This window comes from Macaca mulatta, chromosome 1 (assembly GCF_049350105.2).
Source record: "Macaca mulatta isolate MMU2019108-1 chromosome 1, T2T-MMU8v2.0, whole genome shotgun sequence".
Classification (NCBI taxonomy): domain Eukaryota; kingdom Metazoa; phylum Chordata; class Mammalia; order Primates; family Cercopithecidae; genus Macaca; species Macaca mulatta.
This window is the reverse complement of record NC_133406.1, coordinates 207,068,920-207,092,790: the sequence shown is the minus strand read 5'-3', so window position 1 is coordinate 207,092,790 and position 23,871 is coordinate 207,068,920. Positions and strand designations below refer to the sequence as shown.

General features: G+C 44.7%; 1 protein-coding gene across 1 annotated transcript in view; it reads right to left on the bottom strand.

Annotated features, from left to right (window-relative positions):
* Positions 1-23,871, bottom strand: part of CSMD2 (CUB and Sushi multiple domains 2) — a 649,885-nt gene that overhangs the window by 233,405 nt on the left and 392,609 nt on the right. Inside the window, exon 13 of the mRNA XM_015134762.3 lies at positions 21,573-21,755. Within this exon, the coding sequence (XP_014990248.3) occupies positions 21,573-21,755 (183 nt within the window). The remainder of the gene's footprint in view (positions 1-21,572; positions 21,756-23,871) is intronic.

Genomic DNA, 23,871 nt, shown 5'->3' with positions numbered 1-23,871 from the left:
GATAAAGAATTGGAATTTGATAGAAAGATGTACACTCAACTTAGAAATATTGGCCAAGGAAGTTAAGAGGCAACCAACAAAGAATAAATAAAGAGGTGAGAAATTGGCTAATAAAGAGGTGAGAAAACATATAATGTTATTAGAAAACAAAAACTTAAAACAACAGAGCTATTGAGTTGGCAAAACAAAAAAAGATGGCGTGGAACTTTTTGAGAGAAAGGAGACAAGCTGGCAGGGCAGATAGGGACCAAGCAGTCAAGAGGTAGGAGGAAACACAGGAGAGTGGTGTCATACAGACAAAGAAAGACGGTTTCCAGAAGGAGGAAGGGCCATCTGTTTTGACAGCCTGCTGAGTGCCATGTATCATCTTGGCTGAAAATGATCCACTGGGTTTCAGCAACACGAGACTCATTGGTGAGTTTGGTGAGAGCAATTTCAGAGATGTAGTGGACTCAGAAGTCAGAATGGAGGGGGGTAACAGGGTACTGGGAGGTGAGAAATGAACATAGCAAGGGTACATGGACATCCTGCTACAGAAGTTTGGGTATGAAAGAGACTTAGAGAACCTGCAAGGAGATGAGGGTGTGAAGAAAGATGCTTTTTATTATTATTACTGAGACAGAGTCTCACTTTGTTGCCATGCTGGAGTGCAGTGGCACAATCTTGGCTCACTGTAACTTCCGCCTCCTGGGTTCAAGCGATTCTCCTGTCTCAGCCTCCTGAGTAGCTGGGACTACAGGTGTGTGCTACCACGCCCAGCTAATTTTTTTTTTTTTTGTATTTTTAGTAGAGATGGGGTTTCACCATGTTGGCCAGGATGGTCTTGATCTTTTGACCTTGTGATCTGCCTGCCTTGGCCTCCCAAAGTGCTGGGATTACAGGCCTGAGCCACTGCGCCCAGCCAATATGTTTTATTGTTTTTGTTTTTGTTTTTAGATGAGAGCATCCTGAGAAAATTTCAATGTTGATGGAATGCAACTTGCAGAAGGAAAGTGGCTGAAGAGTTAGCAGGAGGAAGAATATGAAGCATAAGGTTCTTGAAAAGGTGAAAGGTGAGGAAGAATTTATAGCTAAATGTATTAAACAGTGGATTGCAACCCATTATTAGCTGGTCATAAATTTCATGTTAAGAAACAAAACAAACAAAAAATATAGTTTGGTTTTTTGTCTCCTCCAAATCTCAGGTTGAAATGTAATCCCCAATGTTCGAGGTGGGGCCTGGTGGGACTCATGGGGGCAGATCCCTCTTGAATGGCTTAGTGCCATCCCCTTGGTTATAAATGAATTTCTGTGCTGGTAGTTCACATGAAATCTGGTTTCTTAAGAGTGTGGTGCCCCCACCCTACCTCGCTCCCCCTTTCACCATATGATATACTGACTTCCTTTTGCCTTCTACCATGAGTGTAAGCCTCCTGAGACCCTCACCAGGAGCTGAGCAGATGTTGGTGCCATGCCTGTACAGCCTGCAGAACCATGAGCCAAATCAAACCTCTTTTCTTTATAAATTACCTAGCCTCAAGTATTTATAGAAATACAAGAAACAGCTAACACAGAAAATTGGTACAAGGGGTGTGGGACGTTACTATAAGATACCTGATGATGTGGAAGCAGCTTTGGAACTGGGTAACAAGGATAGGTTGAAAGAGTTTGAAGGTCTCAGAAGAAGACAAGAAAATGAGGGAAAGTTTGTGATTTCTTAGAGACTGTTTAAATGGTTGTCACCAAAATGCTGATAGAAATATGGACAGTGAAGACCAGGCTAACAGGTCTCAGATGGAAAGGAGAAACTTATTGGGAATTGGTGTAAAGGCCACCCTTGCTACTCTCTAGCAAATAACTTGGCTGCATTAAGTCCATATCCTAGGGCTTTTTGCAAGTTTGAACTTAAGAGTTATGACCTAGGGTATCTGATGGAAAAAATTTCTAAGCAGTGAAGCATTCAAGAATTAGCATGGCGCCGGGCGCGGTGGCTCAAGCCTGTAATCCCAGCAGTTTGGGAGGCAGAGATGGGCGGATCACGAGGTCAGGAGATTGAGACCATCCTGGCTAACCCGGTGAAACCCTGTCTCTACTAAAAAAATACAAAAAACTAGCCCGGCGAGGTGGCGGGCACCTGTAGTCCCAGCTACTTGGGAGGCTGAGGCAGGAGAATGGTGTGAACCCGGGAGGCAGAGCTTGCAGTGAGCTGAGATCTGGCCACTGCACTCCAGCCTGGGTGACAGAGCGAGACTCCGTCTCAAAAAAAAAAAAAAAAAAAAAAGAATTAGCATTGTTGCTTCTAACAGCCCATGATCAGACACAGGAGCAAAGGGATGACTTAAAGTTGGAACTTATATTTGGAAGAGAAGAAAAACATAAAAATTTGGAAAATTTGCAGCCTGGCCCTGTGGTAAAGAAAGAATCTAAGCAGTCTGTAAAGCAACCACTTGCTAGAGAGATTAGCATTACTGAAAGGGAGCCACGTGCTAATGTCCATGACAATGGAAAAAAGGCCTTGAAGGCATTTCAGAAATCTTTGCAGCAGCCTCTCCCATCATAGGCCCAGAGGCCCAGAAGGAAAGAATGATTTCAGACACTAGGCCTAGGGCACCGCTGTCCTGTGCAGCCTCAGAACATCACTCCCTGCATCCTGGCTGCTCCAGCTGCAACCACAGCTCAAAGGGCTCCAGATACAGCTTGGGCTGCTGCTCTGGAGAGTGTAAGCTTCCATAAGCCTTGGCAGCTTCCATGTGGCGTTAAGCCTGTAGGTGCACAGCATGCAAGCATGAAGAAGGCTTGGCAATTTCTCCATAGATTTCAGAGGATGTATGAGAAAGTCTGGGTACCCAGGCAGATGCCTGCTGCAGGGGCTAAGCCTTAAAAGAGAACTTCTACTAGGGCAGTGTGGAGTGGCAATGTGGGGTTGGAACCCCTACAAAGAGTCCCATCAGCAAAGTACCTGGTGGAGCTATGGGAAGGGGACTGACATCCTCCAGACTCCAAAATGGTAGAGTCATGGCAAGCTTGCATCCTGAGCCTGGAAAAGCAGCAGGTATTCAAGTCCAACTCAAGGACTGCACTCTGCAAAGCTACAGAGACAGAGCTGCCCAAGGCCTTGGGAGTTCACCCCATGCACCAGAGTGCCCAGGATGTGGGATATGGGGTCCAGGATTATGTTGGATCTTTAAGATTTAATCTCTGCCCTGCTGGGTTTTAGAATTGTGTGGGGCCTGTTACCCCTTTCTTTTGGCCAATTTCTCCCTTTTGGAATGAGAATGTTTGCCAAATGCCTGTACACCATTGTATCCAGGAAGTAAACAACTTGCTTTTGATCTCACCAGCTTATAGGTGGAAGGAATTCATCTTCAGATGAGACTTTAGACTTAGGACTTCTGGGTTAATGCTGGAATAAGTTAAGACTTTGGGGGACTATTGGGAAGGGATAATTGTATTTTACAAGGTGAAAAGGACATGAGATTTGGGGAGCCAGGGGCAGAATGATACGGTTTGGATATTTGTCCCCTCTGAATAGCACATTAAAATGTAATCCTCAATGTTGGACATGGGGCCTGGTGGGAGGTATTTAGATAAAGGGGTTAGATTCTTCATGAGTGGCTTAGCATCATCCAGTTGGTTATAAGTGAATCCTCGCTCTGGTAGTTCATGCAAGATCTGGTTGTTTAAAAGAATGCGGTACCTACCACCCACCCCTCCCCCATCTTGCTCCCACTCTTTCCATGTGATACACTGGCTCTCTTTTGCCTTCTGCCATAATTGTAAGCTTCCTGAGGCCCTCATCAGGAGTTGAGCAGATCTTGGTGCCATGCCTGTACAACCTGCAGAACTGTGAGCCAAATTCAACCTCTTTTCTTTATAAATTACCTAGCCTCAGGAATTTCTTTATAACAATGAAGAATGGGCTAATAAAGGAAGAGAATAGGAAATATCTGAGTCCAATGCAGGTCAAGGTAAGTACTGTTTGTGAAATGTATGTTTCAATTATGTGCAAGTGCATACAAAGTCACAAGGTAAAAATACATTTCTCACTGTTCTGTTAAAAGTTTTTAAAGGTTCCTTATCTAAAGCATAAATGGAGTTATGCTAAAAATTTAAAGGGAAATAGTTTTTTGATGGGAGAAAGGATTGATCATCTATTATAAAAGGTAGGAAGAATAGAGGAAGGGTGAGGATGGGTGTTGGTCTGTAGGCTTGGTGTCTTTAGTATTTGAAAATTGAGAGTGTTGCTTATGAGGTGGAGTAAAGTGAGGAGAAGGGGCTGTTTATAGGTTCAAGGAGGGTAGCGAATGTTTGGGGTAGTTTCCATGGAGAAATGGAGAAGAGAATGACTTGAGAAACACAGATGGATTGCCAGGCACTGTTGTAAGCCTGACTGAGATTGGTGTTTATGAATTTATAGCAGTGCCAATTTGCCTGGCTGGGCAATTTTCTCCAGCAATGCTCACCCAAGCAGAAGTGGCCCAATCGGATTGTTCTTGCTTCAGTGTATGTATCTAGATCTGTAAACTGAGGCAGCTCTACTGATGAAGCTATTGTTGAGCTGGAAACAGAGGCTTCACAAACCCAACCTTAAATTTCTTTCACCTCTTTCTGCTCAGAAGCTCCGTGTATGTAAAGTTGTGTCTCAGTCATCTTAATGTCATATCTGGCACTGGAGCTTGGTGAAAGTTATCATTTAACTGTGTTAGTTCCAAAGACACTGTGCGAGTTTCTCAAGGTCACCTGCATCAGGGCGAAGCTAGTTACTGGGTAGGGCTTATGCTTATCATAAACAAGATTAAGTTAACTGTAGGCTCCATTCTCTCTAAGGAGAGTACTGAGGATGCAGTCTAGAAACTCACACACATTCCAAAAGGAGTATGAAGGATAAATGGGCAATACTGGCTGTGCATTTCCTGAGCACATGTGTGCCCTCCTAGATTCGTATTTGATATAATCCAGTCCAAAAGCCATACATTGTGCCCAAGTTATTTATTTTTTCTTTAAAAAATTTTTTAGAGATGGGGGTCTCACTATCTTAGGCTGCAGTGCAGTGGTGCAATCCTAGCTCACTGTAGTACTGAACTCCTGGGCTAAAAGTGATCCTCCCACCTCAGCTTCCCAAGTCGCTGGGACTATAGGTATGTGCCACAATGCCTGGCTAATTATTTTTATTTTTTTTAGAGATGTGTGTGTGCACGAGGGGGAGGGGGTCTCACTATGTTGCTCATTCTGGTCTTAGACACCTGGCTTGTACTCAAGTTTTGTGTTTCTTTTTTTTCTGCCCAGTTTCTACCTCTTGGACAGGTAGAATTTGAGCATAGGTGTTCTGAGACAAATTAGAAGGGCATTCCTAAGACACTTTGGTTCTTCCATAACACCTTCTCCAGGTTTTCCACCTCTAGCTCTGACCATCCCTTGGCAGTCATTTGAAAGCTTTCCCCTCTACCTGACTTTTACCTTTTGAAACATGAACAGATCCATTTCAGGGTCATCTTCTCACTTGCTTGTCCTCTTTAGGGCACCTCATCCCCACATAACTCCTAAATGCATGCCTGCAGGAAAGACATTTCTTCTGAATGCCAGACCTGTGTATCCAGTGGTCTTTGAAATGTCTTCACCTAGCTCAAGTATTGATGGAGTGATGGAGCACCTGCTGTGTGCCTGTCACTATTCTAGGTATGGGATCAGCAGCCACCAAGATGGATAAGCAAGTCCTTTGACCCTCTGAAGTTTACATTCTAAGAGGTGATGAAAAAAAGAATGAATGGCATAGGGGTGGGTTGCTTTTAATAAGGCAGCAGGAATGGCCTGTCTGAGGAGGTGGCCTTTGAACTGTGGCCTGATGATAAGGAACCAATCATTCTAAGGGAGGTTCACCACAGGGGGAAAGAATTACAAGGGCAAAGGCCCTGGGGTGGGAATGAGCTTGGTGCATGTGAAGGACAGAAGGGAGAGCAGCATGGTAGGTAGAAGCAGGGTGACAGATGGAGTAAGGAACACAAGATGAACTGAAGAGGATGACAAAGTCTTTTAAAAATCATGAGAGTCAGTTTGGATTTTATCACAGCAACTTAAACAAAACATGTCTACAACTGAACTTTTTGTCTTCTTCCCCAAACTTGGTTCTCAGGGGCCAACGTTCCCCAAACTTGGTTCTCAAGGGAACCAAGGTTCTCTGGGACCTGGAATGTTCCCTGACATTAACAAATGACTCAGCCCTTCCATCACCCAGGTATGGGTTTGCCCTAGGCGCTCCTCTCACTCCCCACTTTTGCTTCCTTTATGCCACTGCCTCCAAAATAAATTCTAGTAACCCAAAGCCTCCTACCACACTCCAGACTTGATGCAAAACTGTCTGATGTACATCCCTCCTGGAGATCCTACTGACACCTCAAATGCATGCCCAAAATTGAACTCTTTATCTATTTTCTTAAGCCTCCTTCATTCCTTATCTCCATGAATGACAATACCCAGTTGCCTAGGCAAAATATATCAACTCCTTCTCCCTCGCTCTCATATTCAATCAGTAACTAACTTTTGTTGATTCTATCTCTTCAGTATCTCTTGTACTTGTCACATCCTCATCACATTCCTATTAAGTGGAGGCCCTCTTCCTACTGCCATAGTCTACCTCGTGTCCTATTTTAAATTTCACTCATTTTGAATCCATCCTCCATATCGGCTCCAGGGTCAGTTTTGAAAATCACATTCTTTTGCTGTTACATCCTTGCTTGGGACTTCTTAAAGACTCCCTGCTGCACAGAAGATAAAGTCTAAACTCCTCATAGGGGCACAAAAGACTCTCAGTGACCTAAGGCCCTTGCCAATCTTTTTTATTTTTATTTTTCCACTCTCCCCACCCTCCCCCATTGCACCCTACACTCCAGTCAGATTAAACTACTTGCAGCTCTCCAAATGTGCAAGGCTAATCCATGTTTGTATTTGTACCCCAGTGATTTTTTCTAGAATGCTCTCTCCTCCCCCACTTATCCTTCCTAGCTGCAGTGATAGAGTCTATATGACAGGCTCATTGCACTCAGGGCCTCAGCCACTCTTGGCTATAACTACACTAGCTTGAGGGCTGTGGAATAAAATCCTGCTGCCATAGACCCTGGGTGGCCAAGCATCTTCCAAACCAAATGCTCTTTCACTCCAGCTGTGTTGGCTTTGTTTATATAATAGCAGCAATATAACGCTGCTACTAATAACTATAACAAAAATAGGAAAATAATACAAAGAATTTGCTGTATGATTGGTACAACAATGAATCAGACATATAGAGGTCTGCCCTCAGGGAGTTTATAGTCTAGTGAGGGTGCCAGGTAATCCACAAATAAAATAAGCATCACTTATTATGGTAGATCATACTAACTGTTCACAATCATTTGTTCTCTCCTTGCCCTTGCTATACATCTCTTGAGGTGGTGCTTTCTTCCCTATTCCCACTGACTTTGGGCTTAGTCTTGCAATTTACTTTAGCCCACGGAATTGTCAGTGGACATGACACAGCCATTTCCAAGCAGAGGCTTTAAAGGTACTTGGGTAGTTTGGTTCTGTTCCCTGAAGCTTTTGCCTTCTGGCATGAGAACAACATGCTCTAGGCACAACGTGGTCCTTCAGCCTGTGTTCCAGAATGAGATGTTATGTGGAGCCCAGGAGAGCCCTGCAGAGCTGCAGCTGACTTACAGCCCTCTTGAGATAAGAGTAATAAATATTTATTGTTGCAAGTCATTGAGAGTTTTGGGCTGTTGATGTCACAGCAAAAGTTGACTAACACACTTATAAAAAAGGGTATGACGGAAATAAAAACTGAAAGATTGCTCTTCTGGATAAGGTGGTTAGAGATGGTCTCTCTGGGAATGTGACAGTTAAGGAATGATGAGCTGGAGCCAGTCTTGTGAAGGACATTCCAACATGGTGAACTGCAAGTGGAAAGGCATTGAGGTAGGCAAGAGTTTTGATGGAAGAGTGGCATGGGATGAGGGGGAGAGAGGTAGGAAGGGGTTAATCATATAGAGCTTGAGCTCCTTTTTTTTTTTCTTTTTTTTTTTTGAGACAGTTTCTCTCTGTCGCCCAGACTAGAGTGCAGTGGCACGATCTCTGCTCTCTGCAAGCTCCGCCTCCTGGGTTCACGCCATTCTCCTGCCTCATCCTCCCAAGTAGCTGGGACTACAGGTGCCCACCACCACGCCCGGCTATTTTTTTCTGTATTTTTAGTAGAGACGGAGTTTCACTGAGTTAGCCAGGATGGTCTTGATCTCCTGACCTCATGATCCGCCCGCCTCGGCCTCCCAAAGTGCTGGGATTACAGGCGTGAGCCACCACGCCCGACCCAGAGCTTGAGTTTCAAGTCAGTGACAAGTAAGAAAAAAAAAAATAAATAAACCACTACATATAGTCTCATAGATCTTTGACTCAGAGATCCCTCTTGGCATTCAAATCATTCACTGAGGCCCAATTCCTTTCTCGGCATGAAGTCTTTGGCATATCAGGGTGCCCACATAACATAGTGCCCAAACTAGTTTTGAGAATGAAAGGTGGCACTATGAATAATTACCTAGAACAAAAGATGTAAACTGGGATTGTCCCAAGCGAATAGGGATATATTGTCACCCTACTCATGGTAGCAACTACTCATGAAACTAGCTTTGCTTTAAATTCCTCATTCATAACGCAGTCCCCTCTGGAACTGGAATCCTAAACTGAAGCTCATTGGTAGGGGTCTGATGATTGCTACGTTCTTGCCCTCTATGGCTGAACCCTGTTACCTGTATCCTATAGAGGTTGGCTAGGTTCTTGGTATAAATTACATGACTGTTTATCAGCATAACCTCTGGAAATTACCCACTGCCTGGAGTTACCCTGTGACGATGACTGATTCTTGCCACACCTCTGGAATAATGCAATGCCCCCACCAACCATTCCAGGTGCTTACCCTGGCCTTAAGGCCCTCTTCATTGAGATGTTTAGAGGTCTTTCCCAAGGCCAGGCTCTGCACTGGGATTTTCATGCATTCCTCAATGGCTGGCTGAGAAACTCATGTTCCCAACTCACAGGAAAGATTCTGATACCTTATGGAACAAAGCACGAAAAAGATCCCCTGCCTATGCTACTGGGAAGTAGCTGAGTCCACACTCCTGGGGCTCAGCTTTTACCTTGAAAACAGACCATAAGTTCTTTGGAAAATATATATAGCCAGACCAAGCCACCATGCCAAAGTTGGAGCAAATATGAATCCTTCTAAAAATTGGGGGTTTGCATGTATTTTTCACTTATTAGTTGTACACATTTGGGAGGGAGGAAGAGGGCAGTTACTTTATATCATTGAGTCCTTTCCCTCGTGTATAAAAATGGGATTAATAACTTCTAAATTACAGCTTTGTTGTGAAGACTCAATGCAATGAAGTTTGTGAAGTCATGGAGCACAGCACCGTGCTGGGCTCAGGGAAGGTATACATTCAATTTTGGCTGAATTTGAAACAAGAGAGACATCCCCACTCTGCTGCTGATAGGTGTTTCCATGCATGTTTCTGCTTGGTGTATCTCCTAGTCTTTTTTTTTTTTTTTTTTTTTTTTTTTTTTTTGAGACAGAGTCTCGCTCTGTCGCCCAGGCTGGAGTGCAGTGGCCGGATCTCAGCTCACTGCAAGCTCCGCCTCCCGGGTTTACGCCATTCTCCTGCCTCAGCCTCCCGAGTAGCTGGGACTACAGGCGCCCGCCACCTCGCCCGGCTAGTTTTTTTGTATTTTTAGTAGAGACGGGGTTTCACCATGTTAGCCAGGATGGTCTCGATCTCCTGACCTTGTGATCCGCCCGTCTCGGCCTCCCAAAGTGCTGGGATTACAGGCTTGAGCCACCGCACCCGGCCGTATCTCCTAGTCTTAACCAGCCTACTAAGGCAGCAAAAGTGGTGTCTCCCCACTTCTCCCATATCACACCCTCAATCCAGCAAGACCCCAGGCCAAAAGGTTTGCTCTTTGATCATCAGTCCCTCCTCTCCTCAAGGAATGAACGGGTAAGTCCAAGTCCAGAAGATTCTGACAAAACTCTCCATTTGCAGGAATGACTGACTGCTCGGCTGCCAACTGTGACCTGGTGAGGCACCTTCTGTGAGCAGATCTGTCAGCAGATCACTTAGAAAGGAGAGGCACTATCAGCTGCACGGGGGTACCTGGTACTGAACAGCTCTTCACTTGAGTGTTGGATATTCTGTCAGTCCTGAGTCTCATTGTGAGATTCTGAGGAACTGTGACATGTTGGGAAACAGAGAGAAGTCCAGATGACCCAGTCTTTCCATGTCCTAAGCAAAGGCTACTCAAAAGTGCTTATCTCCTGTGAGATCCCACAGCTGCCTGCACCCAGCCCCCAGGATCCTATGAGTGATACTCATAGGGTCTTATCCTTGCTACATGGGTAGATCCCAGCTGGTTTCTATACCCAGCTAAGGTTAGCTTCAGCTGCTCTTATTAACCTGGTCAGCCAGGCACAGTTATTAGCTAGGAAAAAAGTATCTTGGCATGATGAAATCCAAGAGCTCAAGCCTTCCCATTAGCCCAGAGGAATTCAAGAAAGGGTGTGGACCACATCTTCAACAACTCAGGGGATGTTCTCAGGACTATAGGCCCAGGTCCCTTGGTCTTTGAGGCACCCAGGGCCTGTCCTCTTCACCTGAGCCCCTGAGCTCTGTTAGAGACCTTCATCATGCATTCTAAGCCTGTTCATCAGAGCATCCTCACTCAGGGAGTCTAGAACTGCCATAGTGCATTCATGCCCCAGACCACGACCCACTGAAGACTGGAAAAGAATACATGCTGGTTGTTCTCCATGAACACAAGGAAGTACATTTGGATTTTCCTTCAGGGGAAATACAATAATCCAAGGGATTTTACAGGTAGCCTGGGAGAGCTCCCTGCAAGACCACGGGGAGTCTGATCTGAGTCCCAGAGCAAGATGAGAGTTGATCAGGTAGCCTAGGGCCAGGAACCTTTTCTCTGAACCCACCTCCCCTGAGTCCCCCAAAAGATTGCTCTTGTACATAAGGCCTAGAGGAAGGGCCAATCAACACAAGAGGGGTAACCCAAGGCTCTCTTAGAAAGCCAAACCCTAGAAAACGTATGTAGTGCCTTCCCCAAGGACCACAGAGTCTGAGGACACCCACGTCACTGAGGGCTGATAGTAATGCACATATGTTCAAGGAAGATGACAAATTCACCAAGAGGCTCAAAGAACAGGGTTGGGGTATTGATAGAACTTCATGCTCCAGCTTTTGAGCCAGCTGCTGTGAAAACAGACACTGGTTGGGGAAACTCTGTGTTGGCCTCCATAGCTCTCTGAGTCAGGCATGGCAGAGAACAGTGGAGAACACATACACAAGCTTTGCACATTTTACAGAGAAAACAGAGCCTGTTGGCTTGATCCCAAAGGTGGAAGCTGAAGTGAGAATGACAGAGATACCCCATTCCCCTATAAGTAGAGGTCACAGCCCAGGATTAGACTCCTAAAGCTTGGCCAGTTTTCCTAGTCCCTATTCCACACAGGTAGCTGTGGTCCTAATATACCTTGGACCAGGACTCTTAGTTGTAGGAATAAGGCCTTTGAACTGGGCCTTGGATTAAGCTGTGTTCACAGTTTGGTTTTGGACAGATTCCTGGGTTGGATTGGACTGAAATTTTGCCTGTGCTACAATCTTCCAAGAAGACTTCTGAAATTCTGCCAGTTGGAATGATTTTTTCTTCCTCTACATTCTGGTAGCACTTTGTGACCACAACTATGACTGCAATAATTCAGAGACTGCTTTAAAATAAAAGTACATGCTTATCTTACTCACTAGACTATGAGCTCTTGGAGGGCAAGAACCATGTTTGAATCATCTTCATCACTTGCCCAGTGCTGAGTGTAATGGTCAGTACATAGTACCCACTCCCTTCCACATTTTGCTGCATTTAAATTAAATGAAAAACATCAAGTTGTAATGTCAGAGTACTGGACCATGCATCTCATTCCCTGATGGGATACCAACATGGAGGTCAACATCCCATGGACCCAAGGAGACTACAATCATCCTAACAACTGAGTTACGGCAGCTCAGCCTGGCCAACTTAATAGCAACAGCATATGAACACAACATATCACCACATGCATCACAACCCCATGTATCTTGGCATGACACAAGTATTAGCTAGGAAAAAAGTGTCTTGGCATGATGTAATCCAAGAGCTCAAGCCTTCCTGTTAGCCCAGAGGAATTCAAGAAAGGAACTCAAGAGAGGAATTCAAGGGATCAAACCTCACAGAAATGACACAAAACTTCCCCCAAGGAACTGGCATACAGTATGCGTTCCATACTAGTTGTTCAGAAATATGACCTAATGTCTAGATCATCTAGGAGTTTTTTAGAACTACAATTCCTAGGCCCCATTTTGGACCTACTGAATTGGAATTTTGGGGGACAAGGTCAAGAATTCTGTATTTTAAAAGGCCTATGAGTGATTCTAATGGTTAGCTGGGTTTGGGTCTACTTTAGACTAGGCAGGGCCACCAAAGACACTTCCTTCTCCTATAAAGTACCTGACTATTTAGACATAAAGGAAACAAGTGATGTGACCCACACTGGCCTGGCAGGGAAAGTGTTGACTACTTCCTTGGACATCCTGATAGGAAATGCTGGGAGCCTCCTTTGTGAGCCATCCCTTCAGTCTCCGTGATCTCACCCTGGCCAGGTACACTGAAGACCTGGATCCCGTGGGCTCGGTTCTTACAGCCAGATTCTGAGCCAAGCCCAGCTAAGCATGATGGTACATTGGGAAGGTCCATTCCCACAAACTGGTGGGGTAAGGTGTGTGTGGCTGCACAGGGCCGGTCACTGGTGGGCTTGTGAGAAGCCCAGCATACCCATAGGTTCACTCAGTTTTAGGATCTCCCTCTCCTGCTAACCCTTCTTCAATATGTATGCCCCAGCCCAGGGACTGGGCTTCTATTCTGGTTCATGGTTTCCTCTCTAGTCTCTGATGTGAGACTGAAGTCTCTTTTTGGAGACTGAAGCTGCTGACTGGGTCAGGGATATACTCAGCCGGGATAGACCCTATTCCCTTGGGTAAGGACCTGATTCAATCCAGAAGCTTCCTTCTCCCATAAAGTATCTGCCTATTTGAAAACAAAGGTAACAAGCAATGATGTGACCTACACTGGCCTGGTAGCACAAGAAGGGACTCCACCTCCTTGTACATTCTGAGAGGCAACACCAGCAGCCTCCTTTGTGACCCATTCCTTCATCCAGGGTCAGCTCTTTCAGCCCTGGACTCCCTCAACTCTGGCATACCCTTCTCAGGCTGCCCCATGGCCCTGGGATGCTTGACTAGCTATGACTAGTGCCCATTCTCCAGTACAGTAGCAGACACAGACCCTCCCCCATCCTGCTACCACCCCTGTCTTTCCACTCAAGGCGACGTCCCCTTCATATCACTGGGAGCACTCCATAGAGCGGGCACCCCCCGCTCTGCCCACCACTAGCAAAGGGAGAACACAGGTCTTCAGTGTTCAGGCTCTCGAGGGTTGGATAACAGAGGGAGGAAGCCCTGGGACTCCCTAAGTTCCCTGCTTATTTTCTGGGGCCATCTGTAGGTCAATGAAACCTTGAAGGAAGTCTAGGGAAATGAGGAGAATGTTACATTAAGCAGAGGAAGCTCACACTGATCACCGTCCCTGGCCTGATCACAAACAGTTCCCGGGAATATTATCCCCCATGCTGAGGCTGATGCATTTAAACCTTTGCTGATCCCAACTCTGGCTCTGATCATTTGAAAAAGGCAATTTCCAAGGACTCTAGCTATTGTGATCATATTTTGTGGGCCAAGGGAAATGATGTTTGAAATTACATTTGTCCTGGAAAATCTGGGATTGTATGTTTACAGGAAACACTAGGTTTCAGCCATAGAGAGGAGGGAAAATAGAGCATGCTTCACCTGTGCATGTGGCATTGAGGTCAGGGTGGGAGGAGAAGTGAAAAAAGGACCTGCTTATTTAAGAATAAAGGTAACAAGCAATGTATGTGAAGCAATGTATGTGACCTATATGAAGAAAACCATGGAGCTGTTATATTTAGAAAAACGAAAGTAGGCGAACAAAAACATGTGTCTGGATTTGAGGGCTGTGTATTATAAAAATGCCTATTTTCTTCAAGTTAATTTATATTTTAACAGGAGTGCACATACAAAATCCCAATAGGAATTTTTTTTTACTCTGACAAAATGATTCTAAAATTAATCTTGAACAACAAACAGATGAGAATAACAATGAATATTCTGAAAGAGAAAATAATTAAGGGAGGAAGGAGTTGTTTCTAGCTCTGCCAGATATTAGAACACATTATAAAACAACAATTAAAATTATTCAATACCAGTGCTAAGATAGAAATAGAGCAGCAGAACAAAGTGGTGACTCAAGAAATAGACTTAACTACATTTGAGGATTCAGTATGTAATAAAACAATTCATTTCCCTCAAATCAAAAGGGAAATGAATTACTTAATAAATTCTGTTGGAAAACTGCATAATAGTTTGGACAATATTATACATTCATCTAAGTAAACTCCAGATAAACAAATTATATTTTAAAAAATCAAGTTACTGACAAATAACCAAAAATAAAATGAACTGTTTCTCAGATCCATGGCAGAATAACTTTGTCAGCTTTGAAAAGAAATCACAAATACTGAGAGATTTGTTTATACAGAAATGTAAGACAACTATACAGTGAAAAATAGAAAACAAAAAGGGAAAATGAGATTGGGAAAATACATATATCAAATACTACAAAGAATTTCTATAGACAGTTTAGAAAGAATGCCTTCAAATGGGAAGGAAAATACCAACACCCCAGTAGCCACATGTCAGTACCAATAGTCGCTATACAGGGATTGGAAACAGCAAATGTCCCATGTCCCTCCTAGACAGGGCTGGACCCAGGTGGGCTGAAGAAAGGCCAAGACTGAAGTCTCCATCCAGTGTCCTGCAATGGCAATCTTGGCAGTCCTCCAGACACCTCTTTTATACCTCTTACCCCAGGAGGGACATGTCTCTGGCCCATGGCTACCCAGCAGTCTGTCTCCAGACTGTGCTTTCATAAACCCACCTCCCTTCTTCACTCACATCCATTAGGCAGCAGCCAACCCCTATAGGAACTATTGCAAACCCAAGTACCCAGTCCTGCAGTGTGGGCGTGCGTGTGTACATGGGTGTTTATGTGTGCGTCAATGTATCTATGGAACGTGTCCCTTTTGCATAGGACCAAACCCTATGGCTTCTCCCAGAACCCGCTGCTGCCTCTTGGATGTCTCCTTTTCGAGCAGGGCCTCTCATCTTTCGGGCCCAACCATTCTAACAGAGATGATGTCAAGTCTATGCCCCATGAGAAGAGGGGCTGTTGCTCTTCTGTTCAGTACCGACTATGATGCCTGCCACATTGCAGGCACTCAATAAATACGTGTTAAATAAAAGAATGAACCTAATATTCACAGCACCAATGTTTTCTCATTGAAAAACTAAATTATAAGCCACAAGGGCCCGCTTCATTTACATAATGGTGTCTATCACCACATGAAGAGAGCTCCTTGAGGACATGGACTGTGCTCAATTCATCTCTGAACTCGCGGCACTAAACCTTGGGCTCTTTACAGTAGTCAACAAAGGTGTGCTACAGAATTAGATTCAACTTCTAGCTATTAGCAGCTTTTAAAAGGCCACACAAATATTTGGAATTTAGTGAAGCTAACAAAGTTTGCAAGCAATATATATGTGACCTAAATGAAGAAAACCACAAAGTTGTTATCTTTAGAAAAGTGAAAGCAGATACACATGAAAGAGAGGCATGCCATGTTTCTAGATGGAAAGATCACACATTTTATGAATCTTGTTCTTAATCTTACAGCTTTTGCTACGGCATTATGAACCGACACAATATATGGGGGGAACCATACAATAGTATGCATCAAGAGTCATAAAAATATTCATGCCCTGATCCGATAATGTCACTCCTAGAAATTTATTCTAAGGAAATAATTCAAGAGAAGAAAAAGCCATAGGCCTGAAGATGTTCATTATAGCCTTATGTAAAATAATTGAATATAATTGGTTGAATAAGTCATGGTTTACTCACTTGACAGAAGAACCCATAGATTTTTAAGAATGATAACTATGAAATACATGTAGCAACATGGTAAGATTCACAACAGAATATGGGCTTTAAAACATAGAATGCAAAATGGTATGCCCACTCTGATGAAGACCACAGAACATATGTGTATAGATGGGTAAGAATAAAAAAAGACTGGTCAAATTTGAAGTCAGTTTGGTTTAAGGGAGAGAGAATACGAATATTTCCTTTATTTAAACTTTTAGATTTATTTAAACCATTAAATTAGCTTAAACTTTAAAGATATGAGAACATACCAAAAGTCTACGTCAAGTATTGGCCCTTGAGCTCCAGATACGTCTAGAGATAGAGTTACAGCACATTATATAGAACATGGCACCATGAGATTGTCTCTTTAACCTGAGGAGGATCATCCCCAAAGGCCCTTCAGTTTAGAATTTGACCAGAAACAGCCATACCCTCTTATGCAGCTGACTTTGTACATAGCAGGTACTCAATAAATCAAGATGGATAAATAAATGAATGGGTAGAAGGAACGGAGAAAAAGTAAAGATTAAGAAGAGGTTCCAACCCCAGTATATTGTATGTTGGGGGTATACAATATTGACAGAGTTCCAATAAGGGTCACAAATCTATCTTTCTTGGATTTAGAACTAACTCTTGTCAACCTTTGTTACTTCATGAAGGTAACTCAGCCAGCAGTTTGCTTCTGTACTCTGGCCTAGAATTTTGCCCTAAGGCTTCCTTGGCCTTACTTTTCAGATGATCCCTAAACTTCTAGAAATCTAGCGCAATGGAGAGTGCAGGACTTGCAGCAAGAACCTGGGTGCAAATTGCTGCTCTGTCAATTAATAGCTCAAATTCCAGCCTATTATTTAGTGGTTCTATGGCCATTGTGTTAGTTACATTTCTTTGAACCTTGTTTTAATGCATAAATTGAGAGAATAAATACTCCATAACATAGTAGGGAAGACTCATATCTTCCCAATAATGTAGAACATTTAATAAAATTTGCATCCTCCTCTAACCCATGCCCTCCCATTGTCATAATGCTACAGACTTTAATCATAGCCTCACTTAAAACACAAATCCATAGGATTCTTCATATTTGGAATTTGACAAAACTAAGTTATCCTAGACTAGTGGTTCTTCATCTGTGATTTTTTTCCCCCCAAGGAATATTTGGCAATGTATAGAGATATTTTTGGCTGCCACAACTGGTGTGTGGGGCGGGTGCTACTGGTATTTAGTGGGCAGAGGACAGAGATATGTTAAATATCCTATAATACACAAGACTGCTCCACACAAAAATTATTATCTGGGCCAAAATAGCAATAGTGCTAAGTTTGAGCAACTCGACTCTAGAGTAATGGTCCACGGGAGAGACCAGCTTCTTGCAGATCCCATTACCCAATTCATTCCAGCATATGTGTGTGTGTGTGTGTGTGTGTGTGTGTGTGTGTGTGTGTGTGTTACCAGAACAGAAGGTGGGAGAAGTAAGAGGAAGTCAGGGTAAAGGACTGGAAGATACCAGCAGAGGGCTGTTTCCCACAGCATCTCTGTTTAGAAAATCCTACTTTCCCTTCCAACTCTCCAAAAGCCCAGCTCAAGTCTTGTATTTTCTGGGACATTTTCCCTGAGCACCCAAGGATTCAATTTTCCCTCCCTTGACCTCTCAAGATTAGATTGCTGATTTGTAACTTAAATCGTATACATCCAAGAAGTCCCTGCCTTCACATTTCACACATATACTATACACATTAAGAACTGAGCAATTAGGATTCACATCTTCTTAAGGTGGTTTACAAAATGGCAAAGGAAAGTGTGCATTCATGCATTCATGGCATATCTCTGGTGAAGGCTGTTTTGAAGCTTCTTTTGAAAGTGGCTGCTAATGGATTGATAATTGGTTCCCTGGCTTCCTTAAGAAGTGTGAAGCATTCTGCCAGCCTGTCAACAAAGCATGAAGTATTGTGCAAACCACTATCAGTTATTTGTATCTTCCTTCCCATTGTATCTCTTGTGGTGGAAGAATAACTGGACAAGATTGTATGGGAAATGCTCTCTATTCTTTTATAAGGAAGGAGGTAAAATGGGCAAAGCTTCTGGAAGGTAAAGAATATGTGCAGCCTGGCCAAAGTTTTCCCACCATGATAGCCAGGATGAGCAAATTTCCTAGGCAGAGAATGAACAACTCTGAATCCAATGCATGGTGCTCAGCACAGGGAAGACAGGCGGTCAATAGCTTGAATGGATGGAAAGTGGTATTACTTCCCATTGATTTTGAGCATGGGTCCCTGAAGATGTGAATTAACTAAGGACCAGAGAGTAAGAGCAAAGAAGCTGGTTCCATCTTTTCTTTCAAAACGTTTTTCACTGTGAGATAAATCATCTTCTTAAAAACCTAAATTAACAAAAGACTATCTATTGAGCATCTACTACTGTGAGGGCAGCTCGAAAGCCAACAAAATGATTCTGAAGTCTCTGCTTGCTACAGAATATGTTTTGGAACATGAAGGAAGAGTGTATTTGTGTATTCTTGGCAAGGTAATTCCCTAGTAAAGAGTTGTTTTGAAGAAAATATTTCAAGAGAAGAACAATATAATACTTTGCATCTATTCAGGCAACTTCTCAAAGAAATTTGAGCCATTGAACTAATATCCCCAATCCCCTTCTAGCTCTCAATAAGGAAAGGGCAATGTTGTTTGCCAAGTATTGTATTAATATTTATTGTGACTAATGTATTGTAAAATTTAGGGCACTTATGCTGACTTTTGCCAGAGGAGCTTTTGTATGTACATTTATAAGCACTTTATAAAACACAGAGACCAACCTTATATTTTATATTTTTATAGACGTTTATAGGTATTGTCCCTTTTCTATTGATAACACTATAATATATTTGATCTAGAGTTAACAGCAGAACACCAAAGTTTAACACTGTCCCCCAACCAAAGTATGACCTGCTCTATAACGATCCACTTTCAAAGTAGCTTCCAGGTACTTATTGTGGAAAATGTGAGGACTATTCATGTCGTAGTGATCTTTTTCTATAAATATGATCATAGAAGTTTAGAATTTTTGGAGCCAGAATGGAGTGCTACCCTATTGGATAGGTCAGTACATGAAAATCCAGAGAGAAGATGCCTGGCTTTAGTCACAAAGCTGAGCTAGAACTAAGAATCTGGTCTTCAGATTTTGACACCAAAGTCATCTCAGTGCACCAGGCCTTTCTTATCACCATACTTTCTTATCAGCACTTGAACTATGAGCTCTCTGAGGGCAAAGCCCAGGACCTATAAAAGCATCAGCTTGCCTGCTGGGTACTCCGTAGAGAGTGGGCAGATGGAAGTCCCTCACTTTGTTGAAATGCAAGTGTGACCTGGCTATATGCTGCAAAGGCATGGGGCCAGTTCGTTCCCTCTGGCTTCCTCCATGGAAGCCAGCATCCCTGAGATTCAAGCTGTGTCCCGTTACTCTCCAACGTCCAGACACACTTGCGTGATGGAAGTGCCTGGGGATGTCATCCTGCTCTAAACCAGAATTGTCTAGAAGAAGAAATGCCATGTCGTCTCCCCAGAGTACCTGCTTAGCTTTCATCCATAAGCCTCAGGCCCCTCATCCTTGTTTTAAACCACAGGGAGCACTGACACGTACTTGTCGAGACAGCCCTATCCTCTTTCCTTCTCAGCTGTTTGCAAGCAGTGCCCAGCTCACTGGAGGCTGCCAGCCCTGCTTGTGAACACCAAGGGCCTGCTGGGCAGCACTTCAAGGTCTTCTGCCCTTGGTAAAGGTTTTACAAGGATGTTCTAAACCTGCTCCTAAGAGCCAAAGAGCCAAGTAAACTCTTGGAGGGGTCAAGCAACAGTTCCTCAGCTGGCATTCTGCTACCTGCCTCTTTCAGCTTGAGGGACAGTGAACCTTATCCTGGTCCTAAGAGGCTGGCTGGTTTTGCTTCCCATGTCAATCCTCCCAGCTCTTTGTCGCAGAAGCTAGATCCTCCTCCATTTCTCCCTGCCTTGTTTTATCTAGATGGATTGAAGAGATTAAGCCCCCATGGCACCTGGGGCTCCCACTGTGTGTACCTTTATCTTCTCAGGCCCTGCCTCTACAGAGCCCTGCCCCGTGCACCCGTCCCTGGGCTTGGTCTCTGCAATGGACAGAGCCTTTGTGTTTGCCTGCCCTGAGCTGCTCCCTGCTCCTCCAGGTCCTTGTGGCTCCCAGCATGCTACGCGGCTAATGCTGTTGGGCTCTATATTCTAACCACAGTGGGGAGCAGAGATGGGCAGATATCATTCAATTTTTTTTTTTTCAATAAGGGTGATTTGTTCAATGTGTATTTAAGGTTGATTTGATCTTTAAACCTCTCAAGACTTTTTACATAAATAAACTCAAAAGTCATCAAAATGCTTTGTCAGACAAAGTGATTTTTGTTTCATTTAGAAAGTATAATCACCATGGTACATCCCAACTCATCAACTCATACACCAAACTCTCAGTCATCACAGAGACCCTGACAGTCTCCCAGGCTATTCCTCTCCCAGCCCCGAGGGATAACCGATCTCTAGTGTGCAGAACTCAAGACCCCAAGTAACACACTGAGCCGGGGGAAGGATCTGAGGATCAGGATGCCTGTCTTTCCCTGAGAGAAGCACATGGAAAGAGATGGAGAAGGTGGAGTGACAAGGGATGGGAGAAGACGTGACAGCCCAGAGAAGCTGGAAATTTTGATTTCCCAACAGAGACCATGCCTGGGCCTCCCTTGGCTATACACAGCCCCTCATCCTTGCCAATCCCGCTGCGACTGAAAATTTAAGATGTCATTTGTGCTGCAAAGTATGGTCAGGTCATCCAAGAGGAAGGAAGAAGGGCTTCTTTGTTATCTCTACAGAACAGACAACTCAACACCAACCCCTTCCCCAAAAGATCAACAGTCCAAAGATAGCTTGATCTCTTATCCCTCCCTAAATCCAATATGAGATGAAGCAATTTTAGGAAACTGTTTATATCCTCGCAAGGCCAGTTTCCCACAGCACTGAAGGTTGGTGGTGTCTACAGTCTTACAAACTTGCCAGTCCCTTCCACCTTGCTTGATTAGATGGTGCCAGTGGTGGCAATGAGGGTGAGTAGGAAGTGTCTGGGTCTGAGCCTGGTGGGCTAAGCCCCAGTGGTATCTCCTTGCTCTTAAGGATCACCAAGAAGGGTAAGATGGCATTGAAGAACATCACCAAATGTCAAGAGCACTTGTTCTCAGTGCTATAGTCGACTTTGCCTGCCAGAAATGAGGACCCCACCAGCAACGTTCCGAGGAGTAGAATAAACCAACCAGAGTGCAGCTTTTGTTACAACCTGCAAGGTTCCCAGGGACGGGGCCCCTGGACTAGCTAGGAAATGGGCCCCTGCCTCTCGGTGAAGACCCTGGCATGGCCTCCTCCCTGCTCACTTACACACGCAGCCTGGCTTCTTAGCCGACCATTGGTTATTCTTTTGGCATGTGATTGCCTTCTGTCCCACCAGCTCGAAGGCGGGCTGGCACTCAAACTTGAGTGTGTCACCGTGGCGAAACCGGGAGCCTTCCCTCCGGCCATACGCAGGTATGCCAGGGTCACCGCAACTGCCCTGCTCGATCTCTGAAAGACAGGAAGATGAGAAAACAGAGACAAAAGGTGACTTTATACCTCTCTTGGAGCTGAAGGTCCACATGACATGCTCTGCTGCTCTTCTGCCATAAGTCAGTGTTCAGAGTGACACAGGTAGGATTCAATGTTCTTATAAGGAATGAGGTTTGTGAGAAATCCTGCAATGTCCTGTTTCATTGCAGCATCCTAGGATGAATGGGCTTCCAGCTATCAAGTGCCTGAGACTCTGTGTCCACATAAAGTGTTCTAGATGCTTGGATGTTTTGACCCCTTACCTCTCCCTAAATCCAATATGAGATGAAGCAATTTTAGGGAGAAGGTGGGTCTACATTCTTCACAGGTTACCTGTCCCAGGAGCAACAAGTTCCACAGCATTAGAAGTCTTTGGAGACTTCCTCACTGAACCTGATCTTGCATCTGAACTGCTAATGTCACATGACAGATCTCAAGTAGTCCATTTCTGAGCAGCAAAGGCAAGTGCAAGACGACACAGCAGTTGAGGCTTTGCTCCCTGTCTTTTTCTCAAACCAGAGATTAATTGAGAATAAATGTTCACTGCCTGCTGACGTGGAAGCACCTTCATGGAGATGTTTCCTTAATTCAATTTGAGATGGTAGCAGGTAAAATGAAGCAAATGACTCACTGAGTATGCTTTGAAAGTTCACTTGAGTTAACAGTGGTGAGTCAGACATGGAGTGGGTTCTCTGAGACAGCTCTGGGGGTCCTGAACCCAGTGGGCATGATGGGCTAGCTACCTCACTGGAGAGGCAGTCAGGACTCAGACGCTTCTGGAAAGGAGTATGTCCCGGCCAAGCCTCTGGAGCTTCCTCTGGAGTCACCCCCACTTCCACTCATGCTGTGCTTAATGCTGTGAGAGATGGACAAGGAGGGGGTGGTGGAAGGGAGGAGGAAGAAGAGGGAAGGAGAGAAGCTCTGTTTCTGAGGGAGGAGCTCTGTTTCCGGGGAGAAGGGCGTCCTGCAGGACAGACAGGAAGTCATGAAGCCAGTGCTAGACAGTGAGGTGAGGACTGTATGAGTCCTGCGATTTGGGAGAGAGGGGCCCAGAGTCATCAGGGGAGTTTTTTGGACACCTACCCAGGATTCTCAGGACAAAGGGACCCTGCCTGTTCTGTAGACACCATCATGGGATGTCAGGCACCGCAGTCCCTGAAGTTGGTGTGTGTGATCCTGACAGGGATGATTCTGCAAAGGCTTTCCTACCACACTGTGGGGCTTCTGTGGGCTGGTCAGAGTTGCCATCAGCTCCAGGCACTGCCTTTTATGGACGGGCTCTTGACTGTTGCATTCACGTTACTGCAAAATGAAGGCTGCCAGCTTTGTGCTGAGAGCAGGCAGGACAAGGTATTCTATGGCTGGGGTTGTATGTGTGTTAGTGTGCGTGTGTGTGTGTGTGTGTGATCATCTAAGTCGAGCAACAAGGGTCCCCTCCTTTGTGCAGGGGAGTCTGTGTGACCATGTGCCAGGTGTGAGGCATCTCAAATGTAAGTCAGCCTACTTGCCTCTCACCTCACATGTGCCCCAGCCTCACCCTCTACAAGTACGCCTGCTGAAAACATAGCTGAACCCCCTCTGAAGCTGGCTTTGCTCAGGCTCAGGGATGGGGGAGGGGATACACTGAGGCATTCCAGGAACATGGTCCCTTTGCTCCAGGTCCCAGAGCTCCAGGGCATCTGAAGGAAAGAATAAGGGGCCCCTGTGATAAGTCAATGTAGAGAAGCAAGCAGCAGAACCCACCTGCCTCCAGATGTCCCCAGATATGCTTTCTGGGATATAGGCTGGGGTGTGAGGGCTGTCACTGCAGGCATTTTGAGACCTGGTGAAAGTTACACAGCATTTGAAGCCAGAGCTGGATCCTTCCTGCTGCCAGGGGCAGAACCCAGATATAAGGTTTCCTAGCGAGGCCCTACCATTGCTGTAGGAGATATGCATGTGAGGTACGTGTGCCTGTATTCCTGCCCACAGCAGCTAGTCTGTGACTGGCTTAAGAGAAAGGGAATACTAAGGGGGATGAAGGAATCTGCCCAGCCTTCCCATTGTGCAGGCACAGCCCTGCGCACATGCCCACATCCACCCACCCATCACTTTC